The 14841-nt window shown below is 35.5% G+C and overlaps 1 protein-coding gene across 1 annotated transcript; it reads right to left on the minus strand.

Annotated features, from left to right (window-relative positions):
* Positions 1–6217: 6217 nt before the first annotated feature.
* On the minus strand, positions 6218–6925 carry LOC139868778 (transcription factor HEC2-like). The gene has a single exon (XM_071857121.1). It carries the CDS (start codon positions 6923–6925, stop codon positions 6218–6220), a length of 708 nt encoding a protein of 235 aa, XP_071713222.1.
* Positions 6926–14841: the final 7916 nt, after the last annotated feature.

Genomic DNA, 14841 nt, shown 5'->3' on the forward strand with positions numbered 1-14841 from the left:
TATATATATATATATATATATATATATATATATATATATATATATATATATATATACACGTGTGCATACACAAGTACATATATATATATATATATATATATATATATATATATATATATATATATATATATATATATATATATATATAATATAATACATAGATATATCTTGACGCATACGGCTTTGTAAGATTGATACCACCTTCAAATCGAGTGTTGAAGCGATGCGAGGCATTCTTTCATATGCCTAAATCTGTAACAAAATCATCGCTCCATTCATACCTTTTTGGTCCGGTTTATCTAATGCACGACACGAATTTCTATACATATATGCCAGAAAAGCACTCCCCAACTTTTACCTCCGATGAAAGCTAAAATGTAAAATGTAAACTCTAACTCTTTGTTGATACAATACCTCGACTTCTTCGACCTGGTCCATGATAGGATCACTCAAATGATCGACCAAAGTGGCAATTTTAATTCGGCTACGTGAAACTTTTTCTTCTTCTTCTTCTTCCTCCTCTAGATCCATTCCTAGCAAATAATGGCAAAAAAACACCCAAGGTAATTGATTTAAATTCTCCCATACGTTGGAGACAACTTGTGCATCAATGGGAAAACTCCATAAAACTTGCACATCTTGTAAAGTTATTGTGGCTTCATCTGTAGGAAAGTGAAATGTATGTGTCTCCGGGCGCCACCTTGTGAAACCTGGGTTAGAAATCACCCACAAATCCGGCATCTATATTGTATCTATTCACACGAAAATGTATAGACTGGTTTGGAAGACGTTAATGTGAGAAAAAAGCTTTCTTTCACATCTTTAAGGTTCTATTGCTTTACTTTGAATAGTATTCGTGAAGATTGCATGTGATCGATGTCTATGTTCTCCTTGAAACTACAGTAAATCACCAACTTGTGGCTCACCTCTAATTTGTATGCCTGCCATTTGAGTTACTACACTAAATTTTATGAGTATGAGATTGAGAGTAAGCATAATGTTTTTTGAAATTTTTCACTTATTAGTTAAACCGTGTCTTTCAAAGGAGTTTTTAAATTTGTTACAAACCGAGTATGACAAAACCGGTTTGACACGGGGCGTACATGCAACCTCTCAAAATTCATGCATATCCGTGGCGGTGATTAAGTGTGGTTGTTGAGTAATAAATCGAATACACAAACCGATGTTGGTAACATTGGTTTCAGAATGGTCAAAACTTTTTCAGACCAAACCGGGCTTGGAAACGTTGGTGGCTAAAAATGTGCAAACACGTTGGCCACACCGCCTTTGGCATAAACGCTTTTGCTGTTGGGGAAATATTGAATTAGTGGGTAAAGAATCAACAACCGAATTGATACTAGAATCGTGAAACACTTTCTTAATAGAGTATTTCGACCCACTTGGTCACGGGTTACACGAAATCACTATTAGGATAAGACTAGTATGAACAATCGTCTTGACCAAAAGATAATTGTTCCTTGCAATTGTAGATTGCATAAATCTGTAAGTTTTGTGTTGAAAGTGTGTTAGACATGTCCAAAAATCTGGAACATTGTGTAAAAAGTCTAACCCTTCATATGGAAATGAATCCATATATTTATAATGGGTCAAAAGGTGTTTACCAAAAGTCACAACCTTTCATGATACCCCATACATAACTTAGAAGTTTATACTCATGTATTTGTGCTTAAACCAGTCCAAATACATGTAAAGACACCTTTTCAGCGAACTAGTGTTAAGCCGCGCCGCGGGCCTGAGAGCCGCGCCGCGGGCTAACAAAGAACCTCACTTAGAAAAACGCCAAAACCTCGACCTGAAATTTGTGCCTTAAGCCGCGCCGCAGGTGGCGAGGCCGCGCCGCGGCCCAAACCTGCCCAGCAACTCAAATTTCCACTCTAAGGTTTTTTCGCGCGTATGGCCTTTCAAGTCTCGTTTCGCATTCCTTATGTTCCAAATGTTATTTCCAAGCTCACTAACATAACCTCAAACCATTTTACGCTTTACGAACGTGTACTCCACACTCCCCAAATCCGTGTAGCGTTTCAATGGTTCGATCACTTTCAACTTAGCAATCCAATCAACTAAAATGACGTTGGATCATGCTAAAATCACCAACAATTCCCCCCCATTTTAGTATGATGTAATACCAACTAACAGATAACTAGTGCATAAGTGTAAATGTCACATGGATTGAATTTACACATAGTATATTACACGTGCAAGAATTCGAAAATCAGGGTGCTCTAATAGTTTGAACCCATCAATTCATTTGAAAACCTGTCGATAATATACACACTAGCTCCATGCTTTCTACAATTAACCCGACACTATTATAAGCCATGTGTCCTAATCCTCTCATGAACATATCAAAAGCTAAGTCCCAAGCTTTCTTGAGGCGGCTTAACCTCATGTTCACATAGGTAGTTTCTTTAATCTTGCTCCCGCGATGCAATTTTTCAAGACAACTATTAAGAAGTATTTAACTTCAACCTCCTTTATCTCACGGGTCCGAACACATACTTTGGGATCATATATTTAAATGTGTTCCAATCTTCAGATAGTAGGCTTTCCTTATTGAATTCAGCTCCTAGCGTTGTAATAGAAGGGAATTGGGTATCTCACTATGGAAGATCTAAATCGACTTCAATCCCACAACATTAGCCAACTTGTGCGCACTACCGGCTAATGCTTTTCTCAAGTGATTTAGTCAAACTTTGTTGTGACCCAACAAAATCCACATACATCACTTCATTCGTGATAAACCTCACGAAACATAATTTATCTAAGGCACAAGCGTCTAGACTTTCACTTGTTCAAATACATGCCTTAGTCACATTACATCACATCCCATAACTAGGGATCACCATGAACTTTAATCTTATTCATTATGCCTTCAATCAACTTCCATTCTTTTGCAATCCTTTAAACCAAGGATTTACCAAATTCTTACTATACCATAAGAAACTTATGAGTACTCAAATCAACTGATTGACTAGTTCTTGCATATGTCCACCTTTCACAAGTAATCAATGTAAACCTATAATTTATACACCCTTGATAATGTATCCCCATTATCCTTGTGTACAAATGTTACCATTACATTAGAGGTCAGATTATAATTATAAACATATTTTAGCCAATCCACTTCTAAAACCAAGAAGCAATGACAACAAGTTTATAATATCCATAATCTCAACATCAACCTTTTTTATCTAAGATGCCTCACCTATACCAAGTGTTAAAAACCAACAACTTATAGATGTATAATCCTCTTGATCAATAGTAAACTCAAATAATTTAATATGCCTTAAGGATTCACATTGTGAATTAAACCATAGTTCATGGTTGACTTTTGACAAGTATTGAAATACTTAAGTCTAATCACAATATACTTCGCTTAATCTCTCCAACACATATGCTATATTGGTTATTTGATGTAATCATATACATCATACCACCAATTTCCAAGGCATACCGGTATTTGGAAACAATTAAGCAACATCTAATTCTTATGCCACATCAAAATATATTCGTTTCACTAACTTGTACCACTTTGATAAATCATCAAATTGTTTGTGGACATACCTCACAATGAATAAATATTTCATGGATATTTTATTTGGTAACAAAACAGTCACTTCACAATCATACAATGTTGTCTTGTGACTTTTCCACGAATTATTACCACCCGTTAAATGACTTAACAATTGTCACCACCACCGACCCAAATGACCATGGGACCCTTCAATATCAAGATATGATTATGAGGCTAATCCATCAGTTTTATATATCCAACACTTAACCATGAAGCAATTAATTACATAGGCAGTTATCGATCAATGCATATTCACAAATAAATGATTTTATATGAAATTTCCCATAAAATCATCCCTTCGCATGTATATTCATTTTACTCATCATTTAGACAAATGTTTTAGAAACAAGAGTCAAAGATAACGGTTACCATTCATGCATTCATACAGATATTACATACGAGTATTAATTCGCATTTAATTGATCATGGCCTAGTCTAATTACTCCATAATACTTCTAATTTAGTTGAAAATATTTGTATGTAATTCAGAAAATCTCTTTTCTGCAAACTGTCCATGTTCATATTATTCTATCAATATTAAACATGAATTTCCACAACTTTGATTTATAACGAATCAAACACATGTTTAATACTATTTCTACCGAATAGCGTATGAACCCCACATACAAATTTATCATCATGCCATTATTAATCTAGACTCATGCACATATTAATAATGAACAAAAGGAAGATATCTTGTTCTATCCAATGAAAGAGTCATCAACATGAGCACTTATACACATCCAGTAAGTAATTGACCGAATTTCCTTTTTCTCATAAATATTCCTGCCTTCCTGGATGTCTTTGAAAACTCCATCAAGAAATGCACCAAACATCCATATATTTTAAAATGGATAAACTTATAAACAAAATATCATCACAGACAAACGTGGAGTCAACCCATGATACTTTATTTCTTTTCTGTCAAGTTCTTCACAGATTCATCCCTTAAGATTTTTATGTCCATGAAATGATGATGATGACACATACATCAACCAACGTATGCCATTACCAAAGTGATAAATAATCACTTTTCCAATATCCCTTTTAACAGAAGTGATAAACTATCACTTTCCATAATCATCATAATCATTATTAACATAAAACCTTCATGCCATATCCCTCGATTGTTTCACCGATTCCAATCCATGATTCTTGCAAAAATACTCTATTAAATTGTTGGGGAAATATTGAATTAGTGGGTAAAGAATCAACAACCGGATTGATACTAGAATCGTGAAACACTTTCTTAATAGAGTATTTCGACCCACTTGGTCACGGGTTACACGAAATCACTATTAGGATAAGACTATTATGAACAATCGTCTTGACCAAAAGATAATTGTTCCTTGCAATTGTAGATTGCATAAATCTGTAAGTTTTGTGTTGAAAGTGTGTTAGACATGTCCGAAAATCTGGAACATTGTGTAAAAAGTCTAACCCTTCATATGGAAATGAATCCATATATTTATAATGGGTCAAAAGGTGTTTACCAAAAGTCACAACCTTTCATGATACCCCATACATAACTTGGAAGTTTATACTCATGTATTTGTGCTTAAACCAGTCCAAATACATGTAAAAACCGTTCTAAAATGTCCTGGAACAACCCCACAACGTTTGGGGTTCAAATATGCCTTTTGGGTTGAAAAGACACCTTTTCAGCGAACTAGTGTTAAGCCGCGCCGCGGGCCTGAGAGCCGCGCCGTGGGCTAACAAAGAACCCCACTTGAAAAAACGCCAAAAGCTCGACCTGAAATTTGTGCCTTAAGCCGCGCCGCAGGTGGCGAGGCCGCGCCGCGGCCTAAACCTGCCCAGCAACTCAAATTTCCACTCTAAGGTTTTTTCGCGCGTATGGCCTTTTCAAGTCTCGTTTCGCATTCCTTATGTTCCAAATGTTATTTCCAAGCTCACTAACATAACCTCAAACCATTTTACGCTTTACGAACGTGTACTCCACACTCCCCAAATCCGTGTAGCGTTTCAATGGTTCGATCACTTTCAACTTAGCAATCCAATCAACTAAAATGACGTTGGATCATGCTAAAATCACCAACATTTGCATGGCATGGTTCAAACCGATTTTGCTAAAACCGGTTATACGGGTTTCATAACATATTTTTTCTTTTTTGTTAAAATACATTTTAAAAGTATACTTATTGGCCGAAGAAATCATGTTCTCTATGTAAGTGTATATATACACGCATATATACTACGTAGTAAAAGATAAACTACGTACTAATTACTTAACTGATCCTAATTAAACCGGTTTGACCAATTAACAACGAGAAAAAAATTAACAAAATAATTTGAACATAATGCGTCATAGTAACAGAAAAAAGTAAACAACATAACATACTTGAGAAATCAAGGAGTGATGCTACTCAATAATTAACGATACAACAATATATTTATTTCGTAAATCCACAATTACAAATGAGTCTTAAACCCCGTTACAAAGTGGGAGTTTAATTAGTTGTTTCATAATGCTTAAAATCCCTCTTACATGTATGTCCATTTCCACTTTTCCGCACCCGTCATTACATAATCTTCGCTAAATTAATCATCAACAAAAAAACAAGAAAAACCAAATATTCAAATCAACCATCCACCACATCTCTATCACTTGAGTAACTCCATAGATCCCACCATATGATCATCATCATCAATAGACTCGTAATTATTACCACCATGATGGTCATTCATCATGTTTGTGGTGGTGGGACAGTATCCAACAACGTTGTTAAGCAGTGGCATGGATATAGCTGTCTCACCACCACCAGTGTTACTAGAATTAACCGCCGCATGTTCCAATGACTCAACTTGTTTTTTCAAAAACTTCATATAATGAACCGCTTCATCTAACATAGATGCCGTATCCATCTTGGTACCACCCGGTACTAATCTTTGCAATATTCTAATCTTTTCACTAATCCTCTCTCTTCGATGTCTAGCCGCCACACTTTGAGGATCCTTCGATATCTTGACGTTTCGTCTTTTTGGTGGCTTCACTGCTTCTGGGTCAATCTGAACCGGTTGCAGTGCAGCCATCCGAAATATCATTTCCCTCATTGCTTCCACCGAGTCTGGTTTTTGATGAAACCAGCTCGGACGTGGGAAGCAGTGATCATGAGAAATAGAGAATTGTGATGGTGGGATTGTAATATGTTCTTGATTAGGGTAAATGGATGGTTGTGTACGGTGGTGGGTGGTGGTGGAAGTTGATCCGTTGAAAAAGTATATGTCCATGAAAGATGGATCGGGTTGAAATGGTTGAGAAAATGGGTCGGGGAGTTTGTCAAGTTCCATCATCATTGTCATCATCTCCATGTAGTGTTTATAGGTTTAAGAAGCTATGATTTTATAAATAATAAGAATTAAAAATATTATGAGATAAATGGAATGGAACAGTGGAGGAATGTGTCAGTGAGAGTGGAATTGTGGAAGGTTTTATATATATATAGCAACTTTATCTCTAAATATATTTATTATAGTATATTTTTTTAATTATTATGTATCTATTGTATCTATTATCTATCTATCTATCTATACATATATAAAAATATGAGTTGTAATCACTTGCATCCATAAATTTGCTTGAAAACAAAGGGACCAATGAGAACGCGACATGTGGCGCGAAAATCACATGTGATTGAAAAAAAAATTCGAAAAATTTTTTTTTTTTTTGAAATTTTTTTTTCGAAAATTTTTTTTTTCGAATTTTATTTTCGAAATTTTTTTTTCGAATTTTTTTTTTAAAATCATATGTGATTATCATTGTCAATCACATGTGATTGTAAACCCAATCACATGTGATTATGCATGGCAAATTCAATCACATGTGATTGTACAATTCAATCACATGTGATTGTGCAGGTAAATCACATGTGATTGTAAAAAAAAAAATTTAAAAATTTAAAAAAAGAAAATTTAAAAAAAAAAATTTAAAAGTTTTTTTTTCGAAAAAAAAAATTTTTGAATTTTTTTTTTTTCAATCACATGTGATTTTCGCGACACATGTCGCGCTCTCATTGGTCCCTTGAATCTCAACTTAATTTATGGACTCAAATAAATATTCCTCATAAAAATATAGTCTATAATATATTGAAGCTAACACATATAAATATGCATATTTCATATCATAATAAATAAAACAACTTAAAATCTACAGATTTTTTGTTCTGTTATGGACTTGCTTCATGTGTGACAAGCTAAATTAATCGGTCGGTGTAGTAGAAGTCTTAAATTTATTCATTTGTTAACATATTGTTTATATTTATTCTTTTGAAATAAAATTCGAATATTATAATTGATTTTTTTATTATCCTACATACTAATACTAATTATTATGATCAATTAGTTAGTGTTCAAGGGAGTTTCTAGTTAGTACTACTTACGTATATTTTAATAGCAATAACATCTTTATTTTCTGGTGATAGTATAAATAATAATTTGTCTCTAATTTAACATAAAAACACGAGATTTAAGTTACTTCTTGTTGAAGCATATATTTTTGGTAAAAAACACATGTTTGATCGCGATAAAAGAGATTTTTTCAGACGTTAACGACATTGATCCGGTCTGTAAATCGTGGATAACCCTAGCCGAGATGTTGATCTCGGAAGGGTGGTTAATGATTTTCCCGATGTCCGATCAACGAGATCGATATGATCAACGGCAAGGGAAACCCCTACGCGGATACGTAAGTAAAAACTCTAGCTCGATAGTAGTCCTGTCAAGTCGAAATGATCTAGTCGTAGAGACGATCGTAAGGAATCAGGAATTAAACACACGAGTGAAGGCCGAACGGTGGAAGAAGGGACTAAAGATATAGATTTTTACCTCATATTTGTATATGTGAATTGGGGTTTAAGTGACTTGTGAACTAAAACAATGTACAAGCTCTAATTGAAAAGCCTTACATAATCAATTCTGATATAATCAAGAGTATCAACGTCTTTTCATAAAATATTCTCCATTAATATTATTTGTTTTTTTGTTAATAACCAGACAGACTTGCCCGAGTGACCAAGTTACCCAATGAAGCACACCACCCGGGTTCAATTCTTGATAATGTCAAATTGTTCTAAAAGAGAGTGAGACTGGAGTGTGCGCATAATGCGCAATTCACCTGGTACCAGGTCTCGCGCTCGGAGGGTTTGATTACCCGAAGTTTTACCTTCTATGGATAAGCTAATATGTTCATTCATAGGAGGGTTTTCTCACTTATCCAAAAATATTATTTATTTATCTCGATCTTTAGTAATCCTTATACAACATTTTAGAAAAATATCTTATTATCTATCTACAAATGCATAGTTATGACTTAAATATTCCATATTCTTTCCATGGGTATGTTTGTCGTAACTATCTGAAGCTAGAGCTTATAGCTAGAGTTAGAGGTTATGGCTGAAGCTGGTAGCTGGAACTTATTTTAGAAACTGACAGCTAGAGCTTATTTTTTTACAATAAAAACTAGTTGGAGCAAAGTTGATATGTAAATTGACTAAAAATGACAATGAATATATAATAGATTATTATATAAAGGGTAAATAGGTATTTTTTGATTTTATAAGTTGGAAGATAATTTTATAAACTACTTCAACTAGCTTATTTTTTTTTAACTTATATTTTTCATAAGCACTAAAAATTATGTTACTCAAACGAAACTATTAGCTTGAGCTTATAAAAAAATAAACTTAAGATTCCATACGCTCCAACATGCTCGTCGGCTAAACATATATTTTTGAAATTGTTATTTTCCTTTTTAATATGACATTTTCCTTTGGTTAGTTTCTTTTTTTTTTTTTTTTTTTTTTTTTTTTTTCCTAAAACCTGTTTATAAATGTTTTTTTAATTTTTAATCTTTTTCTTCTACCCTTAATATACTTCAAGGAAGGATTAGTTGATTACATAGAACTTGATATATTTATAATATCTTATGGGCTTACGGCCTAATAAACCTTATGGACTAATATGCCCCCGCAAGATGGAGGTACCGTTAATTACTCCAAGGTTGGATCGAAATAGAAGAAACGACGCTCTAGGCAATGGTTTCGTAAGTGTGTCCGCAAGTTGATCTTTGGAGCTAATATGTTGACTTTGAGTTGTCCATCTTGAATCTTTTCACGTACAAAGTGATAATCGAGCGTGATATGCTTCATTTTGCTATGAAAGACAGGATTCACACATAAGTAAGTTGCACCAACGTTGTCAAAGTATAGAACCGGTGGTATGGCATAGTTGATGCCAACTTCGGATAACAGATTGCGCAACCAAATGAGCTCCAAGGTGGCATTAGCTACGTCTTTATACTCGCCTTCTGTAGACGATCTCGAGACTGACTTTTGCCTAGCTGATTTCCACGAGACTATATTACCTCCGATAAATGATGTTGCCAGTAGTAGAGCGACCATAATCGGAGATGCCACCCCAATCAGAGTCACTAAAAGCACTTAGAAGAGTAGATTGCCCCCGTCGAAGAAACAACCCAAAGTGAATGGTGCCTTTGAGATACCGTAGTAGCCGTTTTAGTGTATGCCAATGTAGATCAGAAGGATTGTGCATATGCTGAGACAATTTATTAACCACAAACGAAATGCCAGGTCGTGTCATGGCTAAATACTGTAACTGACCTATAGTTTGACGAAAATAGTGTGGGTCCACTGGTTGATCCGACTGATTAGGTGTGAGAACTGTGGATGAACTCATAGGCGTGGCAACTAGTTTAGCTCCATGCATAGTATGGCCAAGTAGGATATCCCGTATATGCTGATGCTGAGACAGAAATATACCAGTTGGGGAAGTCACAACCTCAACCCCTAGAAAATGATGTAGCTCGCCAAGATCCTTTAGATCATCACAATCATTGAGTTGCTGCACAAAGGAATTAATAAATGTAGGGTTGTTACCTGTTAAGATAATGTCGTCTACGTAGACAAGAAAATAGACAATGATCCCCTTGGACTTGTAAATAAATAAAGATGTGTCAGCGATGGAGTTTTTAAAACCAAATGAGAGAAGAAATCGTTTGAGTTCCAAATACCAAGCCCTCGGAGCCTGTTTAAGTGTAATACCCCGTCAGAATCCACTAACGGAATATTAACTCCTGGTCTCACAGTTTAGCGGTCACGCCCTGTATATGAGACGTTTCCGAAAAAGTATTCGCATTACTTATCAAATCAAGTCATTTATTAAAGAAAATGTAACTGGAAAACGTTTGACATAAATGACTAATGTATATGAACCCAAAACATCTTGAAACAAAATAGTTTAAATGCGAATATTTGTTCTTGAAATGAAAATGATAAATATGCTGGACACCGTCCAGTTCTAGCAGCAAACAGCATAATAACTTCAATTAAGCGGAAGCACTACCTCTAAGTACCTGAGATGAAACATGCAAAACGTCAACGAAAAATGTTGAGTGAAACTACAGGTTTAGGAAATCATTTCGTAAGTTAGGCCACAAGATTTTCTTAGAAAACGTCATAGGAAAAGTATACATTATCATGAGCACTTGATTATAAAGCTTTAACCTTTGCGTAGGCCGAGCCCACGTCTTTAGTTTACCCTATCTTGGCGATACACCGATCAAGTGTACGAGTAACAACAAAATAAGCACCAGTTATGTTGCGGTGAGGTTTGTCAAACCTAACGGTACCGTCCCTATAAGTCGAGCTTACAAAGTAACTAATATAATCAAGCTAAGGGATTTTTGATCTGAACTCATATGTATAGTCATTTAAGTACTTGTGCCTAATATGTAAAACATTTGTAAAAAGCATGCATCTCATCCCTGTAAAAACGTAGTAGGGACTGTAGACTCAACTTAGTAAAAGCACTTGTAATTTCTTAGCAAAACGTACGGTTGTCGGACAATCTCGACTGAACAACGTAACTTAAATAAGTAAATCATCTTAAGTATACACTTATAGGTCAAAACATGTCAACCCATAGTGTACGCAAAGTCCTAGTGCTCAGACTGACTCAACGAATAAGTAAAAGTCAACTAATCCAAGCAAGTCAACAAAAGTCAACCCTAAAGTCAACTCGGTCAAAGTGGTCAACTAAAGTCAAACATCTCAGTAGGTCATACAAACATGACTAATAAGTCAAACCTAGGTCAAGTATCACTTTACAAGTCATAGTTAAGCATATTGCACTTTTGCACCTTAGAACATGCTTTAGAAATTCGTACGTCGTAGAAAGATCCAACTATAGCTCATAGCACATAAATCATTAAATCATGAACAACTCCAGATCTTAACTACACTTAAAATTGATTCCAAAAAGTCTGGACAAAGCCTCATACGATAAATAAAAGTCCAATATCAGAAAGGGTCTATTCATAGTTCATTAAAGAAATTTCTGCCCGCGCGTCAGTTTTTAAACATTTTTTTATAAAATATAGAAAATAGATTTTGATGAACGGCCAATTGGAGTCATCTCAAAACATCTCAAAATTTTAGTGATAAAATAATTAGAAACATTGCTTTAGCCGATTTGTACATTTTCGCAAATATTTTTAGACTCATCAGTTTTTGATCATCAACCAGACACATCACAAAGACGAGCATATATCTCATGGAAAATCACGTTCTCTCAAGTATGTATACAAATGAAACATGTCAAAGAACACTTATAATAATATATTCCAGAATATCAAAGTCTCAAACAATTCCTAGTTCACTCTAGCAATTTTTATGTAACTTTGAAAAACGATTCAGCTCACCAAAAAAATCAAATCTTCGTTTTGCATAACGGGAGCATTACATAACCTTTTGACGCAAATATTTAGTCTAAATTGCATAACTTTTCACAAGGAATATAGTAGTACACTTTATATAAGCTAAAACACAAAGCATGCAACTCAGAAAATTCGTATTTCATGCAAACCCTAACGAAAACTTCGATTAAGCACATCTTAAGCATACGATAACGAAATCACGCAAAATCGGAGTCTAAAATTAATAACTTTTCGATATCTTTCTATTTAAACATATTACAAGGTCAGATCTCATATAAGTTAAATCAGATCAACAAGAAACAAATTCGTTTTTCGTACATACAACGTTAATTACGCAATCAAACGATAAATAACAACACTAGACACCATTAATTGAGCACTAGACTTGATTACACTATGTAATTGCATAAAATTCAGATTTAATAAAATTAAGGTTACTAGTTATACCTTAAATCAAAATTGATTGATGCTAGGGTGCGTAGAACGATCTAGGGGAACAACTTTGATCTTCAAAACTTGATCTAATTTTGAGTGGTGATGGTGTTTGTGGGGTGATGGTGGTCGACGGCTTCCAAGGGGGGATGGAGAGAGAAAAATCAACTAGCTCAAGAAAATAATGAGGGTTTGTGATCTAATTTTCTATTTATAGTCTAGATTAGGGCCTCAAATTAATTAACTAATGACCCACTAACCAAAATAAGTCCACTAAGGGGGGTTTGGGTGAGGGTTCGGCAGAATGGCCCTATAGGGGTGTTCCTGGGCTCGTTTTGCATATTTACTTGTACGCGTGTGGTCCGTTTCGAATGCGGTTAACCGTACCGGGTCTCCGGAACGTTAACTAGTCGTTGAAACAAAATCACCGGATTTAATTCATTAAATAAATAATAAATTAAATTAGTTTTTCTTAAAGTTAATAATTATTGAAAATAATTATTTCGTCGTTTTTCTGAGTTCTGTAAACTAAAAAGCATTCTATGCGATTAACTTAATCGTAACATTTTCTAGTTATTTCACTTTTTGAAATAAATTCATAAATTAATATAACCTATTAATTCAAGAATCTCTCTATAAGCATGTATTTAATTCTATTAAACACACGAGTCTAAGTAACCACCGTTAAATACTTAACGGACAATTAACGATAGCAAACGGAAAAAGTTGGGTTGTTACATTAAGGCCATATAACGCCTTTCGAAGTTTGCAAACGTGTGTAGGGAACTGAGGGTGTATAAACCCAGCTGGTTTTTGCATGTAAACATCCTCGGTGATGGTGCCATTGAGAAAACCGTTATTGATGTCAATTTGTTGAAGGGTCCAGTTATAAGATAACGCAAGGTGAAGTATAACTCGTATGGTAACAGGCTTAGTAACGGGACAAAAGGTGTCATGATATTCAACACCAGCGCGTTGATGATACCCTTTAGCTACTAGATGTGCTTTGAACTTGTGTATGGAACCATCAGGGTTACACTTGACACGAAAGATCCACTTATTACCGAGTAGGTTTTGGTCGGTTTTAGGAACCAAGTCCCACTTATGATTCTGCATAAGAGCATTAAACTCACATGACATGGCCTCACGCCAATCTTAATGTTTAATAGCCTGTGAAACGCAGGTAGGCTCGATGGTGTCGGGAAGAGGATGAGCAGTGGCAAGGTTCACATACATAGGATTAAAATATCTAGGGTTAGGTTGGCGAGCACGAGCAGGTCGTGCAGAGGGAGGTGATGGGGCTGCTGGGGTGGCAGGTGATGAAGCTGATGGAGTGGCAGGTGATGGGGCTTCTTGAGTGGCATGTGATGGAGCTGCAGGTGTTGGTGGCATGGCAGGAAAAGTGTGATGGTGCGGATACACTAGGGGTACTAGGTGTCACATATGTGGGAGTAGATGATGTGGCGGAAGTGGTGGCTGTAGGTTGGATAGGAGAGGCTGAAGGTGGTGGTAGAGGTGTAGATGGATGGGATTCGTTTTGATCAGTAGGTGAAGAAGTTTGAGTCTGCTCATAAAGAATAGGTATCATCTCGGTTGTGAGTTTGTGGAAAGGGAATTCGGTTTCCCGAAATTAGACATGACGAGAGATGTATATTTTATGTGTTTCCGGATCATAGCAACGATATGCAGATTGGGAAAGAGAATATCCTAGGAATACACATGTCGTTGATCGAGGCTCAAGTTTTGATGTGGTATACTGATGGAGCCATGGATAGCATAGACATCCAAATACTCGCATCCTGGTGTAGTTGGGGCGTCGATTGAATAGGACCTCAAGAGGTGTTTTGTTTTGTAGAGTTAGTGTAGGGAGTCAATTTATAATGTATGTGGCAGTAGCTACTGCATCAGTCTAGAATTTAATAGGGAGATTAGCTTGTTGCAAGAGTGCACGAGCCGTAGTTATGATAGTACGATGACGTCTCTCAGCGAACCCATTGTGTTCGGGTGTATGGGGAGGTGTTGTATAATGGGATATGTCGTGCGAGTTAAGGAATGAAGCAAGGGC

Source organism: Rutidosis leptorrhynchoides, chromosome 9 (genome assembly GCF_046630445.1).
Source record: "Rutidosis leptorrhynchoides isolate AG116_Rl617_1_P2 chromosome 9, CSIRO_AGI_Rlap_v1, whole genome shotgun sequence".
Classification (NCBI taxonomy): Eukaryota; Viridiplantae; Streptophyta; class Magnoliopsida; order Asterales; family Asteraceae; genus Rutidosis; species Rutidosis leptorrhynchoides.